Here is a 23,918-nt window from a genome sequence, read left to right on the forward strand (position 1 = left end):
TCCCTGTCCAGATGAAGGATCTACAGACATCATCTACCATCTTAATAAGCTTCTTTGGGAGGCAAAAGATTTGAGCCCAAAAGTTTTTCATACCCCCTATGACACTTCGAACGAGTTGGATTCTACCTGCGTAAGATAGCAGCCGAGAGGACCAAAACTTGATCCTCCCCACGATCTTGTCTATCAAAAGTCTGCAGTCTCTAGATTTCAGCTTCTTGGAGTGAAGAGGGACTCCCAGGTATCTAAAAGGAAGGATTCCCTCTTCCATGTGCAAGGAGTGTACAAGCTGCTCTTTGAGTTGGCGGTCCACTCCAGATAAAAAGATGTTACTTTTACTCGGATTTGCATGAAGCCCTGAAGCTTTTGAGAAGAGGTCAAAAGCGTTCATCATGTTGCTAACCGAAAGGTGGTCAGCTCTACAGAAAAGAAGGAGGTTGTCCGCGAATAACAGATGTGTGATGCCCACTTTCTTACATCTAGGATGGAAATGAAAGTGCGGTCTATCTGACAATTTATGCATAAGCCTGGACAAATACTCCATTGCAATGGCAAATAAAAAGGGGGAAATGGGATCACCTTGGCGAAGCCCCTTTTTTGCAGCAAAAGGCTTGAGAGGAGTTCCATTCACCAGGATAGAGTAAGATACTGTCGTTACACAGGGTCTGATCCACTCCATGAAACGTGGGGGGAAACCCATCTCTTGCATAACGGAGAACAGGAACACCCAGCTGATCGAATCATAGGCTTTGCGAAGGTCCATCTTGATCATACATCTCGGGCTGTTTTTTTTTCGCGAGTACCCTTTTATAAGCTCCGCAGCGAGTAAGATGTTATCAGCCATTTGCCTACCCGGAATAAACCCTGATTGAGCTGGATCAATCACTATCCCAATCACCTTTCGGAGTCTCCCTGCTAACACTCTGGATATGATCTTGTAGATGACGGTGCAGCAGGCAATTGGTCTGTAATCTCCCACTTTACTTGCATTGTTTGTCTTTGGGATAAGTGTGATCGCTGTGCAATTGTAAGGTGGAAAGAGAGTATTGCTGTTGAAGAAATCTTTGATGGCACTAATAAGATCATGTTTGACAATATCCCATGTTGTTTTGTAAAAGAAAACATTAAAACCATCCACGCCTGGGGCTTTATTATCATCCATCCCGAACAGAGCTTCCTTGATTTCATCTTCGCTAACCTCCTGGATAAGCCTCTGGGCGTTGTTGTTATCAATCTGGGGACCTTCTCTCATAATGTTCCTGTCTATCATTTGAAGAATAGACGTCTCTGTACCTTGGAGGTTTTGGAAATACTGGCTGATCTCATTGTGAATCTCGCCGGTTTTGCTGTGACGATTGCCCTCCTCATCTAGTAGCTCGTAGATGGTATTAGAGGCCCTACGTTCTTTGATGGTAGCATGGAAGTAAGCTGTGTTCTCGTCTCCATTCTTCATCCAATTGATTCTGGCCTTTTGAAGGAGCGCCATGTCTTCTACTCTCCTCCATTTCCTTACTTGAAAGATTGCTTCCTGTTCTCTTTGATGGAGGTCGGCAGCCAAAGGGGTAGTTTGCAGCTCAGATTGAATGCTGTTCAGAGTACCCTCCCACTGCGTAATTTTCTCTTTGATGCCTGAGAATTCCTTTGTGTGTAACTGTTTCAAGCTCATTTTGACCCTTTTCATCTTGTACCAGAGTCTCTTCATCCCTGTGCCTGTAGTTTTGGTGTTCCAAGAGTCCCTTACCACCTGCAAAAAATCTTGGTGCTCACACATATAGTTTAGAAAACGGAAAGGTTTTCTCTCCTGCTGGTACTGGCGAGTGAGGGTTAGAATTAAGGGGGTGTGGTCTGACGATTGAGGATTCGCGTAACAGACACTAGCTTGACTATACCTGTCCATCCATTGAAGATTTCCAATAGCATGATCAATCTTTGTGAGAGTTCGATTATCCCCTGTCTCCTTATTGGTCCAGGAGAATTTATGTCCTTGCTCTAAGATTGGGTGTAGCTCCATGTCCTCCATCCACTTGCCCATGTCATACGTCTCATAAGTTGTGACCTGAGACCCATTCTTCCTGTGCTCCTCTTTGTAAATGGCATTAAAGTCTCCCATAAAAAGGCAAGGTGTGTCCTGGTTTACCCTTTGAAGCTCTAGCCAAAGATCCCTTCTATCTCTCACACTATGGAGTCCATAAACAAAAATGACCTGGAAACTCTCCCCCATATTGATTGGGGTGATTTTTGTGGCAATAAATTGTTGATGGGTTTCACACGAATCTATCTTGCATCTGTCATGCCGCCAACCGAACCAAATTCTTCCCTTTGTATGCTGACTATAGTTTGACCTCCAAGACCAATTTGTCCCAAACTTCTTGTATATTTTCTTTGCATTTGCTTCTTTAATCTTAGTTTCCATTAACCCTATCACACTAATATTATTTGTCTCAAGGAAGTGTCGGACTTCCTTGGTTTTGTCAGGGCTATTCATGCCCCTTACATTCCAGGAGGCTATAATCATTGGGGTGAGGAAATTTGAGGGTTTCCGCCCCTTTGTTGGCAAGTAAAGTCCGGTGCTACACTTTCCATCCGTTCTTCTAGACTCCCATTTCCTACTTCTATCTCTATGTTTTGGGGATCGCTTCCCGTCGCCGTTGGACGGTGTCTACGTGCGGCTTTCCCTGGAGCAACTGGGGTCCATCCTTCTTCATTTCCCTCCTTCTGAGTATTTTTGCTGTTTATGTTTTGGTTTTGTGGTTTATGCGACGGGTTACATTCTATCTCCAGCTTCTCCTTTTCTTGGGGTGCGACTGTTGCCAAATTACTTCGGAGTTCCTCGACACTCATTGCGCCCTTGAGCACTTTGGCAATAGTCCGCGGGATCCACATTTTCCTATCTCCACTTGTTTCCTTCTCAGCTATTCCAGGTTGATCTCTTGGGTGATGGAGTGGTTCATTTTTATCCCTGCAATCATGCCCCACTTTGTTACATTTCCTGCAGAAAAAAGGTCTCCATTCTGGAATTGCTTTCTGGATGAAATCTCTCCCTGTATTATCTCGAACACTGATCTCCTTAACAAAATCCTGGGTGATATCAACTTCCACTAACACCCTAGCATAAGACACTTTCCTTTGGTTCATGGTACATTCATCAGCTAGGACTGGGACACCAACAGCACTCACAATTCTACTTAAAGTCTCAGCTCCCCAGCAATGGAGAGGGAGACTTGGTAGTCTAACCCACACCGGAATAACCCTCAGAATCTCTGATTTGAAATCGAAGTTTGCACTCCATTTCTTGATTACTATTGGTGCTCTATTAAGAAAATAGGGGCCTCCTTTGAGAATTTCAGAACACTCACTTTCTATTTTGAATTTGAGGATGAAAAATCCATCCTCGTGTTCGTGAATTGTAGGCATAATCACATGAGACCATTGTTTACGAATGAAACTACGAATAATGTCCACAGAGGTTTTTCCACCAACAACATAAAACACAACAGCATTATCCCAAATTTTTGCCAAATTTTCTACATCCTGAGCCTCAATATGTACTACTGGTTTTCCATTTTCAAGGGACGGAGGTACAAATTTAAGGGGCATTCCAAGTGACAAGGCAGAGGGGGTTGATACCTTATCTTTCCATGAAGCTTGCTGTTGATTCGTCCCTGCCAGCGAAACGGGCTTGGTTGCGGCTGAGCTATTTCCAAAAGTAGGAAAGTCATCCAGGAGCAGCGTCTGGATTCTTCCATTTCGGTTAACTGCTGATTGGGGTTTTTGTACAGAGTGAGTTTCTTCCGTTTCGTTCATCTTCTGAAATTGAGATTTCAGCGCCTCCAATTGCAATTTCAGTTTCAGCAGTTCCGATTTGAGATACGCCTCACCTCCATCTTCCTTTGTGCATTTCTGGTTCTGGGCATCGTCTTCCCCAGTTCGAAACCCTCCATTCCCCTTAAAGCACTCATCTCCGATTGAAATCTCAATTGGAACATCTGACAGCTTTCTCGCGTCCTCTGTGCACTGGGCATCGCTTTCCACTGATTGGAATTCTCCATTCCCCTTAAAACCCTCATCTCCGTTTGTCTTCTCGGTTGAATCGTCTGTCAGCTTTCTCGCGCTTCTTGTGTTCATGGCAGAGCTTCGAGGCTCGTCCCCTCCGCCTCTCCCTCCTCCTCTTGGCCCTCGACCACCTTTCATGCCACCTCTTAGTGGCGGTTGTGTCCAGGTGGGGGATGGCGTAAGCCAATCACCCTGTTTTCCAGTTTCGCCCAGCTAATCGCCCCAAAAGTGCTCTGCTGCTTATACGGATGGCTGGATCAAGATGACTATTAAATATATATATATATATATATATATATATATATATATATATATATATATATATATATATATATAAGAATTATGAAAACACAAATCAAAAACTAAAATATTTTAAAATTAAAAGGACGAATAAAAATAAAAATCGGGTCAAATTTATAGAGATGGAGAGGGTAGATATTTGTCTTGTGTCATGCACGTGACGGCATATTTTTCAATTTTTTTACTTCCTCTAAATATTGGAATTGGAATATATTTTTTGCACTACTTTTTTTCGCTCCATCACCACCATCCAACAATAACTTCCTATCTGTCCATTTTTCTCTCTCCTCCAGCTTCCAACAAATATTTATTTCTGCTCAGACCTCACAAGTCAGAACCCTAACTGGGTATTTTTCCTTTTTTTCATTTTGAGTGTTGTTGCTTGAGATTCTACCAAGCTATGACGACGTCGTTTGGTGCTGCAAATACCATTTTCATTGATCCAAAGCTCCAAATTCAGAGCTTTCATGTGTTAAAACCTTCTGGTTTGATGCCTCTGCATAAAACCAATCATGGGTTTTCAGTTTCACCTTCTAATTCTTCCACCACAAGAGCTGTTTCTACGGTAATGACAAAGAGAGTGGATTTTATAAGATTTTTTTGGCCAATTTGATTTTATATTTTTGATTACTATTGATAGATTTATCTAGGTTATGAAATTTAATTTGTTCATGAGAAATGTGTAAATATGTTTAATTTAATGGGTTTTAATTGCATTTTTTCCCATTCTATAGTTTTAAATTCTGTTTGCATAGAGTAATTATCTGAGTTGTGAAATTTACTGCCCATTTTATTGTCTGAAAATTTGATTGTAAATAATTGACTATCTGGGCCGTTAAAACTTTTGCTACTTGATTGTTTCAGCTCCATTAATCCATGTTTATTAAGCTTTGGAACTTTTATTTGGAAAATTTTGTAATTCAAGTCTGGCTGTATAACTTCATATATATTTGGTTTATCTTGTGGAAAATGAGTATTTGTATACTCAAAGGAATCTGCATTTTGAGTGGCAAGTGTTTTTCCCCCTTTTTTTGGGAAAAATTTAGAACTTTGTATCTCCATTTACCTTTCGATTATTTTGAGGGGACTTTTTTGTAGGATTTGTTAAGTTGGCGGTTTGGCTTAGCAACCACTTCATTAGCCATTCATTATGATGTTTCTTGTCATCAATTTGTATACAATTATCTGCAATTAATTCATTCAATTTTGTCCAGACTAAGAAAGTTATGTTTTCCTTTGGGGGCTTGCATTTGTTGTTGGATATTGTGTTTCAAAGTTGATAAGTTATTTATCTATTTTAGTGGTTATTAAATAAATAAGTGGTCTTAGTGGAGTAGTGGGTAAAAGTAGTGGGATTATGCTTCCATAGTTTTAAGTTAATTTTAGTTATTTCCTAGTATTATAAATTAGATGGTAATCATGATTTAATTGAATATAACAAGAGTAATGTGGTGATTTTTTGACCTTATACAGCCTGGTTGGGATCTCAAAGGTTTTGACTTTTTAGTCCTTTTAGAATGAAAATGAGTGAAAGGAGATGTAGGCCTAGGTAGTTGTACTATACAATTGTACTTGTAAGATATTTAGATGTCTAATTAACCGTGTTTGGTACAAATAGTGGTTATCGTAGCTTGTTGGAGTATAATTTGTTGAGAAAATCTTAAACCGCTACTTTTGATTTTGGAAAGCTATAAATTGTAACGTTATGAAAATAACTACTTGTACCACTAAATACTGCTCAAGTTGCTAGTTAACAAATAATGATATTTTTTATAAGTGGTGTTTTAGCTTCATTATACCACTAACAACTACTTAAACTAATATGCCGAACACGTCCGTAAAATTAACTTGATATCGTCCTTTGATGTTTGTTTTTGCCTCAATAAATTTTCATTAATTGTAGCTCTTTTAAATTTGAGGAGAATTTATGTGGATGATCATTGGGACTAATTGCCGATCACAATCATTTGTTATTTGTTATTAAGGATTTGACATTGTTGTTGTTGGAATTCTGGAAAATTTACTTGCTTTTTTAACTAAAGAGGCTAAAGTAATTTACTTGTGAATTTTGATCTTTTGCTATCTTCCACTCTATATTGAGGTATTGAATGACTTCAAGCTAGAATTTGTGATAGTAATTCCTCAAACTCTCTCATTTAATTGTCAGCCAGTAAAGCCAGAGACTGCTGCTGAACCGAAGCGTAGTAAAGTTGAAATATTCAAGGAGGAAAGTAACTTCATTAGGCATCCTCTCAATGAAGAGATGATGAATGATGCGCCTAACATTAATGAGGCGGCTACACAGTTGATCAAGTTTCATGGGAGCTATCAACAGTATGATAGGAGTCAAAAGGGAGTGAAAGCGTACTCATTCATGCTTCGTACCAAAAACCCTTCTGGGAAAGTATCAAACAGATTGTACTTGGTGATGGATGATCTTGCTGATCAATTTGGTATTGGAACTCTTCGATTGACAACCCGACAAACATTTCAGCTGCATGGAGTCTTGAAGAAGGACATGAAGACTGTAATGGGCACGATTATTAGAAACATGGGATCAACTCTTGGTGCTTGTGGGGATCTCAATAGAAATGTCCTTGCTCCACCTGCCCCACTTTTGAGGAAGGATTACTTAATTTCTCAAGAAACAGCTGAGAATATTGCTGCTCTTTTGACTCCTCAATCAGGTTTTTATTATGATGTGTGGGTTGATGGAGAGAAATTCATGACAGCTGAACCCCCTGAAGTAGTGAAAGCCCGTAATGATAATTCCCATGGTACAAATTTCCCTGATTCTCCTGAGCCGATTTATGGAACTCAGTTTTTGCCTAGGAAATTCAAGATTGCTGTTACTGTCCCCACTGATAACTCGGTGGATATATTCACAAATGACATTGGTGTTGTTGTTGTATCCGACGAAAATGGAGAGCATCAAGGTTTCAACATATATGTAAGTTATATGCTTACTCATCTACTTGTACGTTTTACTTGTTCTGTGAATTGTTTTTGCTTTACTCAAACTTCTTTGTTTGTCAGGTTGGAGGAGGTATGGGAAGAACACACAGGTTAGAGAGCACCTATCCTCGTCTGGCTGAACCAATAGGCTACGTGCCAAAAGAAGATATATTATATGCTATCAAAGCTATTGTTGTTACTCAAAGAGAAAATGGTAGAAGAGATGACCGCAAATATAGCAGGATGAAATATTTGATTAGTTCATGGGGCATTGAAAAATTTAGAAGTGTTGTTGAACAGTTCTATGGCAAGGCATTTGAGCCGATTCGCGAGTTGCCAGAGTGGGAGTTCAAGAGTTTTCTGGGTTGGCATGAGCAGGTTTTTATTTTTGCATGACCTGGATTCTACTTTTTTAAGCTTCTGTGTTTTCCGCTTCGAAAAAAATATTTACTCTCGTTGTATGTCTGTTCACCATTGAGGAAGTTAGATACATGCTAACTTCATTGTGGATGTGTGATATACATATACTTTTCAGTTTTGATGCTTGTAATGGGAGTAGAACACTGTCACATGATTCACTAAACTTCTTGCAAATCGCAAATAAAAAAAAGCGAATTATGATCGATTTAGGGCTATTTTAGCTCATTTTGAGCGAATCGCGAATTCAAAAAGGAAATGAACCGGAAAATTATGTTACACTGAAGTAGAATTTCACAACTTAACTATTTATATGAATGCTTTCTTCACAGTGAAATATATTTCCTAAGCTCAGTGCAATGTTCTGATGTAATGGATGATGGAAAGTGATGTCTTGTTTGTCCTTCACTCAGGCCCTGAAGTCGAAAGTTAGGAAAAATAGACCTCGATGAGCACATTGTCTATCCATGCAATATCTTCATTGTCGTAGCCGTTATTAAACTTTTATATGCTTACATGATTATTGGATTTGACAGGGTGATGGAAACTTATTTTGTGGCCTTCATGTTGACAATGGCCGTATAAAAGGCGTAATGAAGAAAACATTGAGGGAGGTGATTGAGAAGTATAATTTGGATGTGCGTATTACGCCAAATCAAAACCTTATTCTTTGTGACATTCGCAAGGCATGGAAGCGTCCGATCACCACGTTGCTTGCTCAAGGTGGCTTGCTGGTATGTTTTTTATCAGTCATGTTACAGTCATTGTAAATGTTGTTTTAGTAACATGCCTTATTTTAGAAGAATTTACGGCAGGGGCTTAGGGACCTTGTCTTTATTGCTCATATACATTTCACCTTGTTGCTTATATTATGTAAATTGAACTCTTTATGGTGGACTTCAGGAGCCTAGGTATGTTGATCCTCTAAATTTAACTGCAATGGCATGCCCTGCATTGCCTATGTGCCCATTGGCGATAACTGAAGCAGAGCGAGGAACTCCTGACTTATTGAAACGGGTTAGAGCTGTTTTTGAAAAGGTATTTATCAAAACAATTTGTTTAATCCTTTATTTTGAAGTGATTCCTTCATGCTAAGATCGGTAAAATTGCCCGTCCAAGGGGTTTTCTTTTAACTATGCCCCGTTATGTTGGTAAATCCAAAACGATGCCTGTGTATGTCATAAACATTAAAGGATGGCACTCAATTGGGATAAAACGTGAGTTTAAGTGTTGTATATCACTCCTGTTGATTTCGGGTCATAAATTACGAAGGGTAGTAGGAAGATTGCTTACAAGCATATAATACTGCTTTCAGGTTGGTCTCAAATACAACGAATCAATTGTAGTAAGAGTTACTGGCTGCCCTAACGGATGTGCAAGACCCTACATGGCTGAACTTGGATTTGTCGGTGATGGTCCCAACAGCTATCAGGTACTATTTATAGTAACATAATGCTACTACATGGAGTACAAGATTGCTAAGGGCCTAAATATTTTGATCTTATGAAATACAAGATGAATGGATTTTCTTTTCATAAAACAGATATGGCTTGGTGGGTCTCCCAACCAAACATCACTGGCACAGTGTTTCTTGAACAAGGTCAAAATCCAAGAATTGGAGAAGGTGCTAGAGCCTCTGTTTTACCATTGGAAACGTTATCGTAAAGCTAAGGAATCATTTGGTGCTTTCTCGAACCGGATGGTGAGTGCTGAACCTAAGTTATGTTTTTCTGATAGAAAACAGGGAATGGAATTTTTTTGATGATTAACCAAATGAATAACATTCCATACCGTAATGCCAATAAGTGGCTCCTGCGTCCCGGGGTTTTGAGGGGGTCGGAAATACACAACCTTACCCTTGTTTCTGATTACAAAGAGGTTTTTCGATTAACCCTTAATAGCAAACATGCTACTTGACATAAATAAGTGCAAAAATATTTTGCGAGTCATAGTCCATTAAAATCCGAAACCAAAGAACTTTAAAGATTTGGCCACATCAAATTAACGGAAGGACATTGAACAAAATTACCCGTTTTTGTATTTAGAAGAGTTTTGATTCTTGATGACCGGAAGAGAAGTGCTCATCATACATGAAATAATCTTGTAGGGTTTTGAGAAACTTCAAGAGTGGGTGGATGGATGGGAAGGTATGCCACAATCTTCCAGTAAGTTCAACTTGAAGCTTTTTGCTGATAAGGAAACATACCAAGCTGTAGAGGATCTTGCAAAACTGCAAAACAAGACGGCCCATCAGTTGGCCATGGAAATCATCCGCAGCTATGTTGCAGCGGAGCAGAATGGGAAACGTGACGTGTAGTAAACATCTAGAATTCCCGATGTATGTATAATCTTCATAAAAGTCAGCCGGATGCCTGTTCTTTTCGCTGTCGTATGGTCACAAATGTTACCGAGTTGTAACACCCACCGTTGCCTGGACATTATTTCTTTTGTTTCTTCCCTTGTTTAACCGTTCGTCCTCGATCCGTTTTTGATTGATCGGATTTGATTGTTTCTATTTTGTTCGAAGTTTTGGTCGGTATTCTATTTTTATGTTCACTTGTTTGTATCTTAAACATTTCCTTTTTTGGTAGCTGCGCGAAAATGTGTTCAACAAGGTTGCTGATGAGAACTTGTAATTTAAACTAGTATGATAATGCAATGTGAAGCTCAATTTAGGACATCAAAACTGTTCTATGAAGATTTACATTGAATTGAATTCTATACAATTTGTATGTTTTCGGGTTTGATCAAGTCCCAAGTGAAGTTATTGCATTTGCATACTTGCATTCGTCAACAGTGATAAAATCGTGTGAGTTCACAATCGAGAATAATGTGAAATCAGTGGCGGATTTTGATCAATATTATTGAAGGGGCCGAATTTGATATCTAAGTTTTACGTATTAGATCATCTTGATTTTTAGATCGAGTTTCATATAGTATTTTGTGAGAGATTTTGATCATAGTTTATATGAGCGAGATATATATACACCATTTAAATAATTCTTCCAAGATTTAAGCAAACACTAAGACTTTGTCGTGATTAATTTTCTTAATTCATAAATTTTACACAAATTGTTGTAAGATATGGTCGCTTTGAGAGTCTGTCTCTAATTAGGCTGACCCAAAAAAATAAAAACAAAAATTTTAATTGATAATTAATATGTAAACTGCACACTTACTCGGTAGGATTTTAGCCTTTTAGAATACATTAATTAGGTATTTAGGATAAGTCAAATAGGAGTTCATAGTATGTCAAGTAGACATTTAACATACCTCAAGTAGGTATTTAGAATACATCAAATATGTAATTAGAATACCTCAAGTTGGGGTTTTACAATGTATCAAAGGCGGTTTTTAGCATTTCAAATAGGGTTTTACACCATGTTAAGTTAGGGTTTAGAGTATAACAAGTTGGTGTTTAGGGGACATCAACTAGGGATTTAATGTAACTCAAGTAGGCGTTGAAGGAAGTGTCAATTAGAGATAGAATACGTCAAGTAAGAGTTTGTGGTACTTTAAGTAGTAATTAAGTGAATATGAAATAGGGATTAAGAATATGTTAACATATTTAATAGAGTTTTACACTGTGCTAAGTTGGGGTTTAGATTATACCAAGTTTGTGTTTAAGAAACTTCAAGTAGGGGTTTAATATACCTCAGGTAGAGGTTAAGGTCTCAAAGTGAGCAAGAGTTGCTAATATCGGTGTCAATGTAAAAAGTTACTAATACTGATATTTTTCAATATCCTTATTCAAAAATCTTTTCAAAATGATGATATAAAAATTCACTTTATACTTTTGAAGAATAACTCTTACTATTAGATTTTTGTATGTGGCATATCTCTTTTTCCTCCATGTTTGAACCACTCAAACTCATTTTTTAATTCTAATACTATCCTGTCCCTCGCACAACTTCTACTACCATGCAATATGATCATGCGGTTTTTGCAGCTTGTTTAACTAATGTTAAAATATCTATCGTTTGCATTAACCTGTTAAAGGGTTTTGAACTTACTAGCATTTTTGTACATTTTAAACGGTTTTGTCTTTGGAAATGTTAATGACAATGGTGGAACTAAAGAAAAATGTTGAAATTTTTTTAGGAAAATGAAAATGAATAAAAATAAAAAAGAAATTAAAAGAAAGGTCCACAAAGAAAACTAAGGGATGTATAGTAATGCAATATAGAAGTTAAATTAAAAGTACTAGATAATCATATTTTTAAGTAAAGCAATTAAATATGATCTTTTTAAAGTCAGAATTCATAGTCGCGCTGTGATTACTTATTTAAAGGACCTTCAATAATATGTACTTTTTTCATTGGCCGAGTGACTTGCTTGTTTTTTTTAAATATAACCCTGGGACAAAAGTAATATAAAATATTATAAAGCAATACAAAATTATTTAAATGTCAATATAATCGGACACCTTATACATTTTCAAAGTCACTTTTAAATCATCTTTGTAGTCATATTGATCACGTGTAAAAAAGTGAAATGCTCTCAAAGAGAAAACTATATATAGTAAGGGAAAATAATAGGTAAATCCATATACACTATTATTCTAGTAGTTTAATTTCACATTGGTGTTGTTTAGTTCTTTCACATAAACAGAAAAACATTAGAAATCAGACAAGAATATCCCATTTTATTACTGCTACTGCCGTGGAAGAAGAAGTGAATTAACAAAAATGAACCTGACGTGAATCGAACACGCAACCTTCTGATCTGGAGTCAGACGCGCTACCATTGCGCCACAGATCCTTTGTTAATAGATATACGTAGACAGAATTATTTATTGATTTACGCACAATAATAATGAAATTTAACAAGATAATTCTATTGTATTTAACATAGAAAAATAAAATATTATATATTATTTAGAAAATTGTAATTATTGTATGAGACGGTCTAACTGAGATACATCTCTTATATATTAGTTAAATAACTCATCTTAAATAAATCATGAGAATATGAATTTCTTGTTTGAGAACATCTCAATGAGAAACAGTCTCTTACAAAAGTAACTCATAGCTCATAAAGTTGTAGTTGCAACTCTACGGGCCAAAACAACCCAACAAATAACTCTATAGAAGAAGAAAAACCCTATCATAATCCCAACATTTTCCCACCTAATATCCTTATGAAGCCCTCTATTTTTCAATACATCATTCCCATTCATCAAACAAGTACTAGTATGATCATTATTCAACCAAGAAAAACAATCATTTCTCATACCCCAATACTCATTAACAAGCAATGAATCCAAAGGGTACCTATACAAAGACAAATAGTACATAAAAATCCAATACTTTGGTATACTCTCTTTTGGTATAAAGTAGCCGGAAAACAAGAAGAATGCTCCAAGAACGGTGCAAATTAGTGAGTTTCCGGCTATGAAATCGGATGAAATCGAGCTCAAGAACATGACTAATGAGCTAGCCATTGAAATTATTAGCCAAACAATAAAGACGAAAATGGAGAAGGCTTGGATTGATGGGTTTAAGCCAACAATCCAATATATAGGAATAGAGAAAAGTAAGGCTATTATTAGTAAGAAAGGGAGGAAAACTAGGGTGTTTGCTATCATATAAGATGATATTTTGTAAGCTTTTCTTGATGATTCTTTCATTATAACCTTTCTTTCTTGGAGGTAAATTGGCAATGCTTCAACAGTTGAAGATAAAAGAAAGCTTAAACTAAAGGCAAATAGGCCTAATCTTTCTCCTACACCCAACTCGTCTTGCCCTAACTTGACATACACACTTCCTAAACCTAAGCCTCCTACAAGAGCTTGCATTGTTCTTGCTAGAAATAATTGTTTTGTTCTATAAATTGTTTTCCAAAATCTTGAACAAAGGATCATTATTTCAACTACCCAATTGTAAAAATCCTCTTTTATGCCTTCACTTGTTGATGGGTAGAAGTTGAAATTCTTATCCTTATCCCAAATTGTTGGAGAAGACTCGAGTGGAGTAGTCACCAGACCCTGATCACAACTTTTGTGAGCAGATGACACCGAGTATGATGACGCTGATGATGGTGATTTGATTGGAGTATTGGATTGGAGTTCTAAAATTGATGATTTTTGATCTTGTAGCTTGGAAATAATCTCCATAGAAAACTCTAGAACATTCAAATTCAAGGGAATTTGATAACCCAATTGAGATATCCTTTCCTCTAGTGATTTAAGGCTTCCATTATGAACAACTAAACCATTAGAAAGGATTAAAAAGTTGTTAATGTGCCTAAACATTCTATAACTTGGTTGATGAATTGAAAAAATTATGATCTTATCATTAGATTTCATGATCATAGATGAAAGTATTTCTATAACTTGTAGGGCAGAGGAACTATCTAAACCAGAAGTAGGCTCATCTAAGAGCAAAATTTGTGGGTTATGGATCAATTCGACACCAATCGAAACTCTTTTTCGTTCTCCACCTGAAATTCCTCTATGTTCTTCATCACCCACAAAGGTATTTTCTACTTGAACAAGCCCAAGTTCTTGTAACAAGTTTTCAACCCTGTTTTTTTGTTCCTCTAAACTTAACTTCCTTAGGCAAAATTTGGCGCGATACATTAAAGTTTCTTTAACGGTAAGTAAAGGAAGTAAATAATCATCTTGGGCTACATACCCAAATAAGTGTCTCAATTGATTTGGGCTTGTTATTGGGTGGTTATTGAGTGAGATTGTATTTGGGTTATAATCCTTTTCTTTTACTCTCCCTGAAATGAGTCTAAGGAGGGTTGATTTTCCGGTCCCACTTGGGCCTACAATAGCTAAAATTTGGGAACTTTGGGCTGTAAAAGAGACTGATTTAAGGATATCAATTTTGGGCTTGGGTTTATTAAATGGGCCTATCCCATTATTTTGGTGGAGGGTATATGAGAGGTTTTTCACACTAAGGTTGTAACTGGGGCCGGGGGTGGCAGATGGAGGTGGAGAATGGTGGCGCGAGGAGGAGGAGGATGACGAGGAGGAACAACCCGACAATTCCTCGTTCGAGTCGGAGGTCGAAAAAAGGATTATTGAATCCTCTTCTGTAGTTGCTTGTTTAAAGCACTTTGCCATTGTTTTGGTTTAACAATTGCTACGAACAAAATGAGTAGATTTATATACTTACAGTTTATCTATTTTGGTGGTTGGATGTTGGAACAACCAAAACTTGTTAAAAGATATGAACTTTCTAATGTTAGGTGATCTACAAAATCCTATATTATTTAGTTGAGTGTAATAGACTTGTGTCATCTAAAAAAATATTGTTATATTTTAGTTATTTAGCTGCATTGGAACATAGATATAATAGATTAGTCTGGTGGGATATTTAGAAATATGAGAAAATATAGAGTAAAAGTGAGTCGTTATCATCATCATATTCAGTGTATCCCGCTCATAGAAACTATGGTCAGGATTTGAGGAGGAAGAAAGACGGCAGTTCATACCCATAGAGGAGAGTGCGGTCAAAGAGTCTCTCGGCTCGAGAAAGGTCTTCAAAGAGAGAGAAACTTGCAACTATCCAGAAGCCTGTAACTAACGTTGACCATGAATAGTAATGATATAACTAAAAATACATAAAAATAGAATACGTACAAATAACTAAAAATAAAGATAAGATGAAAGGAGGTAGAAAGTAAAAGTTAGAATCATATCAAAAATAGAAATGGGGTAAATTCATTGAGTCTGACTAAAATAAAAAAATCAGACAAATTAAGTGGAACGAAGGGTATATATTTGTTATCATGGTAAGGCATGAAAATCCCCTACAGACAAAGGCGAAAGGAAAAATAATATATTTTTATAAATGATGAGTGTTAAACCTTATAAGAATAAACGAGACAATAACTAATCACAAATTTTTAAATGTGACGGTTTTATGATGAGTATTTTTATTGGGTTGACCTATATATATTTAGTGTGTTAAAGTGATTACTTACAATTTTAAAGTTATCAATTACAAAAATGAGGTAATTATGTAGGTCCGTTTCAGGGTGACAACAAATATATATAGCCTAAGTGATGATTATATAAAAATTTTGGGTAAAGTAAAAGGGAAATTATTTTTGTTGGCAGTTTTTTCTGGTTACCCAATATCAACTTCGGTTAGATTAGGTTTCAAAGTATTTTACACTTCCCCATTTTTGGTGATTACTTTTCTACTTGTTCCAATATTTGATTGCTTTTCGTGACATAAATCCTTTTATTTGTGGAGTAGATCAATAAGTATAGCTTGTCATAAGGAATAAGGAATTGTACATTCTCACAATCTTTAATTAATGATTTTTTATTGTGTTAAGACAAGTCAAGGTGGTTGTTATATCTAGGACAATATTGAATTGTATGTTAGCTATTATTATCAAGGCAATCTTCAATGGTAAAGTGATTTAATTACTTAAACATGAAAATATGTACTTTTTTTTTTAAAAAAAAAATGGGTTTAATTCTCGCTGATCACTTTTTTATATCATAAGATAGGCTGAGGGAGGGGTGCTAGGTGATAATCGATCACATGACGTTGCCTATGAAAAATGGTACTTACATCTAGCTGAAACAAGACTCGATTCTAAAAAAACTAAAAAATAAATATAAAAAAAATTAATTAACTTGAAAACATGCAATTAAATGATGGACATCCTCATCATCATCATCGTTCCCAGTTTATTGCGCCCATATGAAACTATGATTGGGGTACGGGAAGGGAAGAAAGGCGGTAACCCGTACCTATAAAGGAGAATGCAGCCAAAGAATCCCTCTTCTCGAGAAAAATTCTCAAAATGATAGGTTCCTGCAACGAAAAGGACTAAGTGAATCTGAATTCACAAACGTACATCTTACTATACAAGCTTTGCCCTTAATCATAAAATTATAAATAAATAAAATACATATAAATAAAATAAAAATAACTAGGTAAAAAAACGAGTAAAAGAATGATATGTAAAAGGCAAAGGCAAAAACAAGAATACTAACTGGTAAGTGAGAGATCCATATCAATCTAAAACATGGATAACGAGCTATCAACTATCCTTATTCCTGTTCGGGTCCTCAAAAAAATATACAACATGCAAGTCATTTATTTTTTATTTTATCATATATCTTCCTCTAATTTTACTAGCTAAAACTATTAACATCAGATATATACTAAATTAAATTGTAAAACAATATCTAATTTAGCAATGTAAACTCATAGATAATTGTTAGATGGAATAATTTTATAGATTAAAGATAGAGAAATTTTTTTGTATGTAATGAATAAAAATTCGAAGTTTCTATAAATAAGTACACTAGAATAAGCTAAATTTCTAAAATTAATTAAATTCCAAATTATTGTTGGACAATCAACCAGTCTATCTGCATTTCAACCTAAATTCAGTCTCTTCTGCATTTCAACCTAAACGCGTTTGGAAATTATTTTTTTGATACTTAGTTTAGAAATTTTTATAACAAAAGGCTTATTTTTTCCTATATTATCTATGGATTATGGAGTATGGACCAACCTAAAATTGTTAATCCAAGTTTGGCCCATTATTTCTATAAAGAGCCTTATTAACTGAAATCGAGTTTAACCTGACTCGAAATTAACTCGTGTATAAAAATTAAATAATATTGTTAAGATGTTTATATATATATATATATATATATATATATATATATATATATATATATATATATATATATATATATATATATATATATATATATATATATATATATATATCCAAGAATCAAAATGAACTCGACCAGAGTATTACTTTTCCAATTGGTTGAGTGGATTTAGGATCGTGTCACTTTTAATTGGGTCAATCAGATCAGTTTACTTTTGGGTCAGGTTATATTTAGGCAGTATCAATTATGTGTTAAATCATTTTGGGTTCAGGTTGACCTAACAGCTCAGGGGTTTTTTTTTTTCTTTACCCTTAAAAATTTCTAAAAAGAATATATAATATTATTTTTTATAAAATTTTTTTAGCAACTATTGATTTTATAATTACATCAAAAAAATCTACAAAACAACATTTCAATAACACAATCCCATCTAAGTGGCTCTCACATAGAGTAGGATTTGAAAGGATCGAATGTACGCAATATTTCCCTTGTTACGATAAAACTAACAAAGAGATTGTTTTAAATAGCCTTTGGTACAGACTAAAAATTATTAGGTTTGTACCATCTACCTTAAATGGAAGATTATTAGGTTTTGTCTCGATTAAGTCTCACTTTTTCAAGTAGGTTCTGAGTTTAATTTTAGAAAAAATTGTGGATTTGATCTCATTATTTTACTGTGCACTAATTATAAAAATTAAATATATTTACTTAATAAGTATAAGTACAATAATTAGAAAATACTTAGTATTAGTTTGGTACACACTAAATATTATGGACCAACTTTACTCGATTCTTACGTAGGCTTTTTCTTTCCACTGTCTACCAAGTATTGAAATATAATTAAATAAATAAGTAGAGACTAGGAGTATTATATGGAAAAAATAGAGTAAAACTAAAATTGCCTTCAAAAAATAATGAAAAAAAAAAAGTGAATATGGAAAAAAATAAGCTAAGTTTAAATATGAAACTTATTTTTTATTGTAATATAGAAGAAAATTAAGGACGCATGTGGAACAAGCTTTCATTCTATGGAATAAAATCACAAAATCACACTAGTATAAAAACTCGTAATGAACGAATTTATTAATATGAAAATATAATAATTAATATAGTTTCAAAAAATAATGCAAATATGTATTATCGTTATTAAATTTACCAGATACATGATCTTTTTAAGCAAAAATAAATATTAAGTGTTTTTAAATTATTTATCAAATACATCACTTTTTCATTCAATTAAACATATTAAATTTTGGTTACATATATAAAATTGCTATAATAAATATATAAATTATTTACCTAATTTTGCTCCAATTTAAAAAAAATTAAATTTTAAATTAAGTAAATATTGTCAAATAATCAACTATCATTCACTAAAATAATTACATTTATCAAGGCTCCCTAGAGATAGCATTTGTAATTTTTCAATATTTTGATTGGTGTATATGATATGATGTATGATTATTTAAAAAAAATTTAATTCTAAGTTAGGTAAATATTGTCATGTAATCAATTATCATCCACTAAAATAGTTACATTTGTTAATGCTTCCAAAGAATGACATTTGTCATTTTCCAACATTTTTATAAATATGTATGATACAATTTTATATTATTTATCGAATACACTACTTGTTTGTTTCGTCTCAATACAAGAATTATTAATATTAACTTTTTATAATTTTTAATCAAGAACAATTAGAAATATCAAGGGTTAAAATATTATCTTGACAAGTATGAAAAATAAATGGGACTAATATGTTGAATAAGAGGTAGTAATAATAAATTATATAAATACTTAACCTAATCTAGCTCTAATTTTTTTAAAAAAAATCAAATTCTAATTTTAGATAAATATTGCCATGTAATCAAGTATAATCCACTAAAATAATTACATTTGTCAAGGTTCTCTAAGAATACCATTTGTCATTTTTTAATATTTTATTAGTATATGTTTTTATATGCAAGTTTTAGATTTTTTCTTTACAGGTTTTTCTCGAGTCGAAAAATTAATTGGTCACATTTTTCTTTATGGTTACGATTTATCGTTTTTCATCATTTCTCAAATCTTGATTACAATGTATATATATAAACAGAATACACTGAATATGATGATAATGATATTGATTGAAGTAATCTGAGATTTTCTGATACAACCATTGGTGTTTAGATGTGAAAGTATTTTGATAGATGGTAAATCATTCCACTAGGATATTATTTGATGAATGATTCACACATAGGTACGATTTGTTTTCCTTTTCTGAAACCTATCAATTGACAATATCTGCACTTTGTTAGGAGTAATATAGTATGTGAGATTTATTTTTGAACACTATTATTTGTTATTACTTTTTTCATTGTGTCTTCATTTTTTTTAACTTCTTTTATTTTTAATTAATTTTTGAATAAATCTATCTATTATCTATATCTATATTTTATTACTAAAGCAAAATACGTTGACATTATCACTATTTAATATTGTTTATATCACAACTTCAATAAAAGTTTTCCCTCCAAAACTTAATGATGATGTCATCGTTTTTATGACTAATATTTATATTTTTAACTTTATTACTTTTTAAATATGACTATAATATTATCCATATTGATTGATTTTATACTTTTTAGGTCTCATCATTTAATGTATTAAAAAACCATATAATTTATTTAATTTTTTCAATTATTGTAAAATCTTATCAATTTTATTTATTAATTGAGTATTATTTAAGTGTATTGGATATTTTAAGTTGGTTAAAACATAATATACATTTATGAGGATTTTTTTATTTATGCTATTGGAATTGGTTACTTAAATGTAATGTATAATTTTAATATGATTTTGGTTGTGACTATCTTTATACAAGTCACTTATATTTTTTATGACAAACAAATTTTTTTTGTTCTTTTATAAAATAATTTGACATTAATATTCATGTTAAATCTATAACTAAATTTTCACAATCATCTACGCACACAATGCAAAGTATGATACATATCAAAGAATTTATTTCTAAAATTTTAAATTCTTAAATAATATAAATATGTCGATAAATTTAATAAAGCCGTACATCGGACAGAGACCATCTAATTTACGGACTATAGTAATTTCTTAAGCACCCATGAAATGGAAATAATAGTAGCTATTTTCCCTTGCACATTTGTGTGATTTTGCCCTTTTCATTAATTTTCTTACATTGTTAATTATTTTAATTATTGTTATTTTTTTATATTTGGTTTTAATATTATCATTTTTATTATATATTTATAATTTGTATTATTTATCGTTGTTTATACTCTAAAAATCCAAAATTTGTTCACGGAAATTTGTCTTAAAGAATTTAAATTAATCAATTAAAATTATGCTTATCTGTTATTTCCTAATTTTATTTGATTATTTAATTTTGTTTTTGTAAGAATATAATTTTCGATTTTGATTTTACTATTAGTAAATTTTACGATTAACCATTATGCAAAAATTATTCAACATCCGCTACTGACTTTAAAAATAATAAAAGTATAAAGAAAAGCTATTGACTTTTTATACTCCCTCTTGTTTGATTTGTTTTTCAATTTATTTTTTTATAGATCCCAATGCAAAGTTAAAAGTCAAATAATTTCAATTACAAGTTTTTAAAAATTCTAAAATGTTTTTTTTCGATAAAGAAAAAAAATCTAAAAATTTGATATTTAGAAAGTATATATTAAGATGAATCTATTAAGATTCCACATGAATATTTTTTCATATAAATTTATAAGAAATCATAGTCAAAATTTAACACTAAAATTCATAAATTCCATACATAATTCCATAAAAACAATTAATACAAGGTCAAATATGCGAAAAAGACATTATATATTAAAAGGTTGCATTTTACATAATTCCATACAACTAAGTTGCTAACAAAATAAACCTCCTTTTCTTTGTGGGTCCTATGATCTTTGGAATATGGCAACATATTATTTAGATTTGGATTACATATAAAAAATTACTACTTTCATTTTAATTATATGTTTCACTTTAATTAAAATAATAAACTCATATAAATGAAAAGGTGAAACAATATAATTGAAACGGAAAAAGTAGTATAATAATAATTTTTATTTGCGGATCCGCTTTGCCTTTCTTTCACTCGATTCCAATACCATTCCAGAGGATGGTTTCAGATCCATATCCGGAACTTCACCAATGTTTGAGCTTACATCACTAGATGGATCCTGGATCTGGTATCCTTCATTTAGGGAAAGACCAGGATAAAATTGATAGTTACTGCAAGTTGTGATACAAATATTCACAACCCCAACAGCCATAAGTGGGCCCACGACATACCCCCCAAATACACCTCTAGGCCCATTCAACATAGCTTGCATTGAGCCCAATATTTCATTTGTCTCTCCAAACCTATATCCTAGGACATTCATCAATTCAAAGGTCCCACTATAGGATTTTGTGGGCTCTTGGGCTGAAAAAGTTTGGACCAAAACATCTCGAACTCGGCCCATCCCGCCCGAAAAATAAAACCCGGTTTTGAGGGTTCTGACGAATTGGTGAACCCGTCTCAGAACATCAAACCCGGGTTTGATCTCAATCACATGGACTAGTTGCGAAGCCGTATTGGGAGCCACCTTGGGCTTATTTTTGGACCCTTTGGGCCTTCCTTTAAATTTTTTTTGAGCATCCAACACAATTGAAGGGCTTTCAACAGCTATTGAGCCTCTAGGCCCGTTATAAACTGATGGTATAGGAGTATCATCAACTTCAATGTTGCTCGAAATCGGGTTTGAAATTGGGTTCGGGTTATTGTTAAGGAGGAATTGGGAATCAAAGAAGGATTGGGGATGAAGGGAGATAAGTTGATCATCATGCATTGAAGCAAAAGCATTAGAATTGATTAGAAAATCATAAGATGAGGAGTTGTTTTCATTGTTTGCCATTTTTCTTGTTTTATTTTCACAATTCAAAAGTATTGTTATGATAAGGAGGAATTGGAAGGAAAGATGCATGTTGTAAGTATAAGCTTTCTCAGAGGTTGTATTTATAGTAAAATGCATGGTGTTATAAGGTTTATGAGGGGTGTCATCAGATATTGGGCTTTTTTGTAAACATAAAATGTTACACTCTAGTGCCTAGTAGTAATCTCAAAATTTGAAATCAATCAGAAAATAAGTTTTGAGTAAACTTATTTCAAAAAATATGTCTTCTATTCTGATGCTAAAGTTTGGGTATGAGGGGTGTCATCAGATATTGGGCTTTTTTGTAAACATAAAATGTTACACTCTAGTGCATAGTGGTAATCTTAAAATTTGAAATCAATCAGAAAATAAGTTTTGAGTAAACTTATTTCAAAAAATATGTCTTCTATTCTGATGCTAAAGTTTGGGTATATTCAGATTCAACAACAGCGGGCCATTACTTAAAATGAGTAATCGGCCGCTCTTACTAAGAGCGGTTGATTGAGTTGACTTTTGTTGACTTTTTTATTATTGTTAAATTTGGATGTTAATGGCCCACTGTTAGAGCTGACTTTCTTTAAACTCAACTTTAGTAATGAATCGCAGTTAGTAACATCGAACAAAACCAACCCTTAGCATTGGTCTGAAGGGGCTTATTTTTATATATAAGTTTAATCGAAGCTTATTTATGAATTTTTTTTGCACCAATGCTTATTTATTTTTAATTTTGGTGGTAATCTCAAGTAAGGTGTATAATGTATTATCTTTGGATGAAATTGGAGCTAGCTAACTAATTATTAATATTTGTTCATGTTTAAAATAAAAATTTGAAAAATATTGGGCTTGATTATTTATAATAATTATTTTAATGTTATTAAAATTTACTTTTTAGGACTGTATAGATTCATCTGTATTCTGAATTATGATCAGAAATTTAAGCTTATATATATAGTAGTTATACACTCAATTTCTGCTAATCATTCAGATTTGCAAGGTAATATGCTGTATTTTGAAGTGATGATTCTGTATGTAATAAGTTATATAAAGTAATAAAAGATTATAATATATTAGCTGTGGAGCACTTAATAAAAAAGATTTAATACATTGTATATTTCATAAAAAAGGTTTCATACATTATATTTTGTTTTAAAATTTTTTATATTATCCGAATTTAACAAAATTATTCTTGAATATAATTAATTTATTATATCTAATTAATTTTTTCCAACTTCTAATTATACTTTGTATTTTCATGACAAGACATTAGATTTTGTTTGATAAGAACCGATGAACTCTTATTTTTGTACATTATCCTAAATTTTAATTGGATCAATAGTTACTAGTCATTGAGAATAATAGACTAAATATAAGCAAAAATTTGAGATGAATAATAGTTACTATTTCTAAGTAATTTTGGATTAATTGGGAAAAAATTTAGCCCTAAACTATCAAGATTGAAAAGGCTTAGTTTTGGACATATTGGACACAAAATCTATCATCTCAAAATTTAATAATTAAAGACATCATTGATAACCTTAAAATCGACTGTAAATGATAATGAAAATAATTTATTGTAATTAGTTATGCTATCTACTCAATAAAGTTAATAAATCATGCTTCTCTTTACTCATTAAGCTTGTTCTAGT

General features: G+C 33.2%; 3 protein-coding genes and 1 non-coding gene across 4 annotated transcripts; 1 reads left to right on the forward strand and 3 right to left on the reverse strand.

Moving 5' to 3' along the window:
• The first annotated feature begins 4,574 nt into the window (after nt 1-4,574).
• On the forward strand, nt 4,575-10,467 carry LOC130817429 (sulfite reductase 1 [ferredoxin], chloroplastic-like). The gene is made up of 8 exons (XM_057683133.1): nt 4,575-4,915; nt 6,518-7,300; nt 7,387-7,683; nt 8,259-8,456; nt 8,626-8,760; nt 9,038-9,154; nt 9,266-9,424; nt 9,830-10,467. The coding sequence occupies exons 1-8, from the start codon at nt 4,751-4,753 to the stop codon at nt 10,037-10,039; spliced, it is 2,064 nt and encodes a 687-aa protein (XP_057539116.1). The 5' UTR covers nt 4,575-4,750; the 3' UTR covers nt 10,040-10,467.
• A 1,944-nt stretch (nt 10,468-12,411) lies between these two features.
• TRNAW-CCA (transfer RNA tryptophan (anticodon CCA)) lies at nt 12,412-12,483 on the reverse strand. Its single transcript has one exon. It is a non-coding gene; the product is annotated as a tRNA-Trp (tRNA).
• Nucleotides 12,484-12,754: 271 nt separating this feature from the next.
• LOC130817430 (ABC transporter G family member 23) lies at nt 12,755-14,794 on the reverse strand. The gene is made up of 2 exons (XM_057683134.1): nt 13,739-14,794; nt 12,755-13,660 (listed from the first exon to the last, which is right to left on the reverse strand). The coding sequence occupies exons 1-2, from the start codon at nt 14,792-14,794 to the stop codon at nt 12,755-12,757; spliced, it is 1,962 nt and encodes a 653-aa protein (XP_057539117.1).
• Nucleotides 14,795-16,338: 1,544 nt separating this feature from the next.
• Nucleotides 16,339-22,254, reverse strand: LOC130818650 (AT-hook motif nuclear-localized protein 20-like). The gene is made up of 3 exons (XM_057684809.1): nt 21,466-22,254; nt 16,688-16,712; nt 16,339-16,505 (listed from the first exon to the last, which is right to left on the reverse strand). Exons 1-3 carry the CDS (start codon nt 22,252-22,254, stop codon nt 16,339-16,341), a joined length of 981 nt encoding a protein of 326 aa, XP_057540792.1.
• Nucleotides 22,255-23,918: the final 1,664 nt, after the last annotated feature.

The sequence above is a fragment of the Amaranthus tricolor genome, chromosome 7 (genome assembly GCF_026212465.1).
Source record: "Amaranthus tricolor cultivar Red isolate AtriRed21 chromosome 7, ASM2621246v1, whole genome shotgun sequence".
NCBI lineage: Eukaryota > Viridiplantae > Streptophyta > Magnoliopsida > Caryophyllales > Amaranthaceae > Amaranthus > Amaranthus tricolor.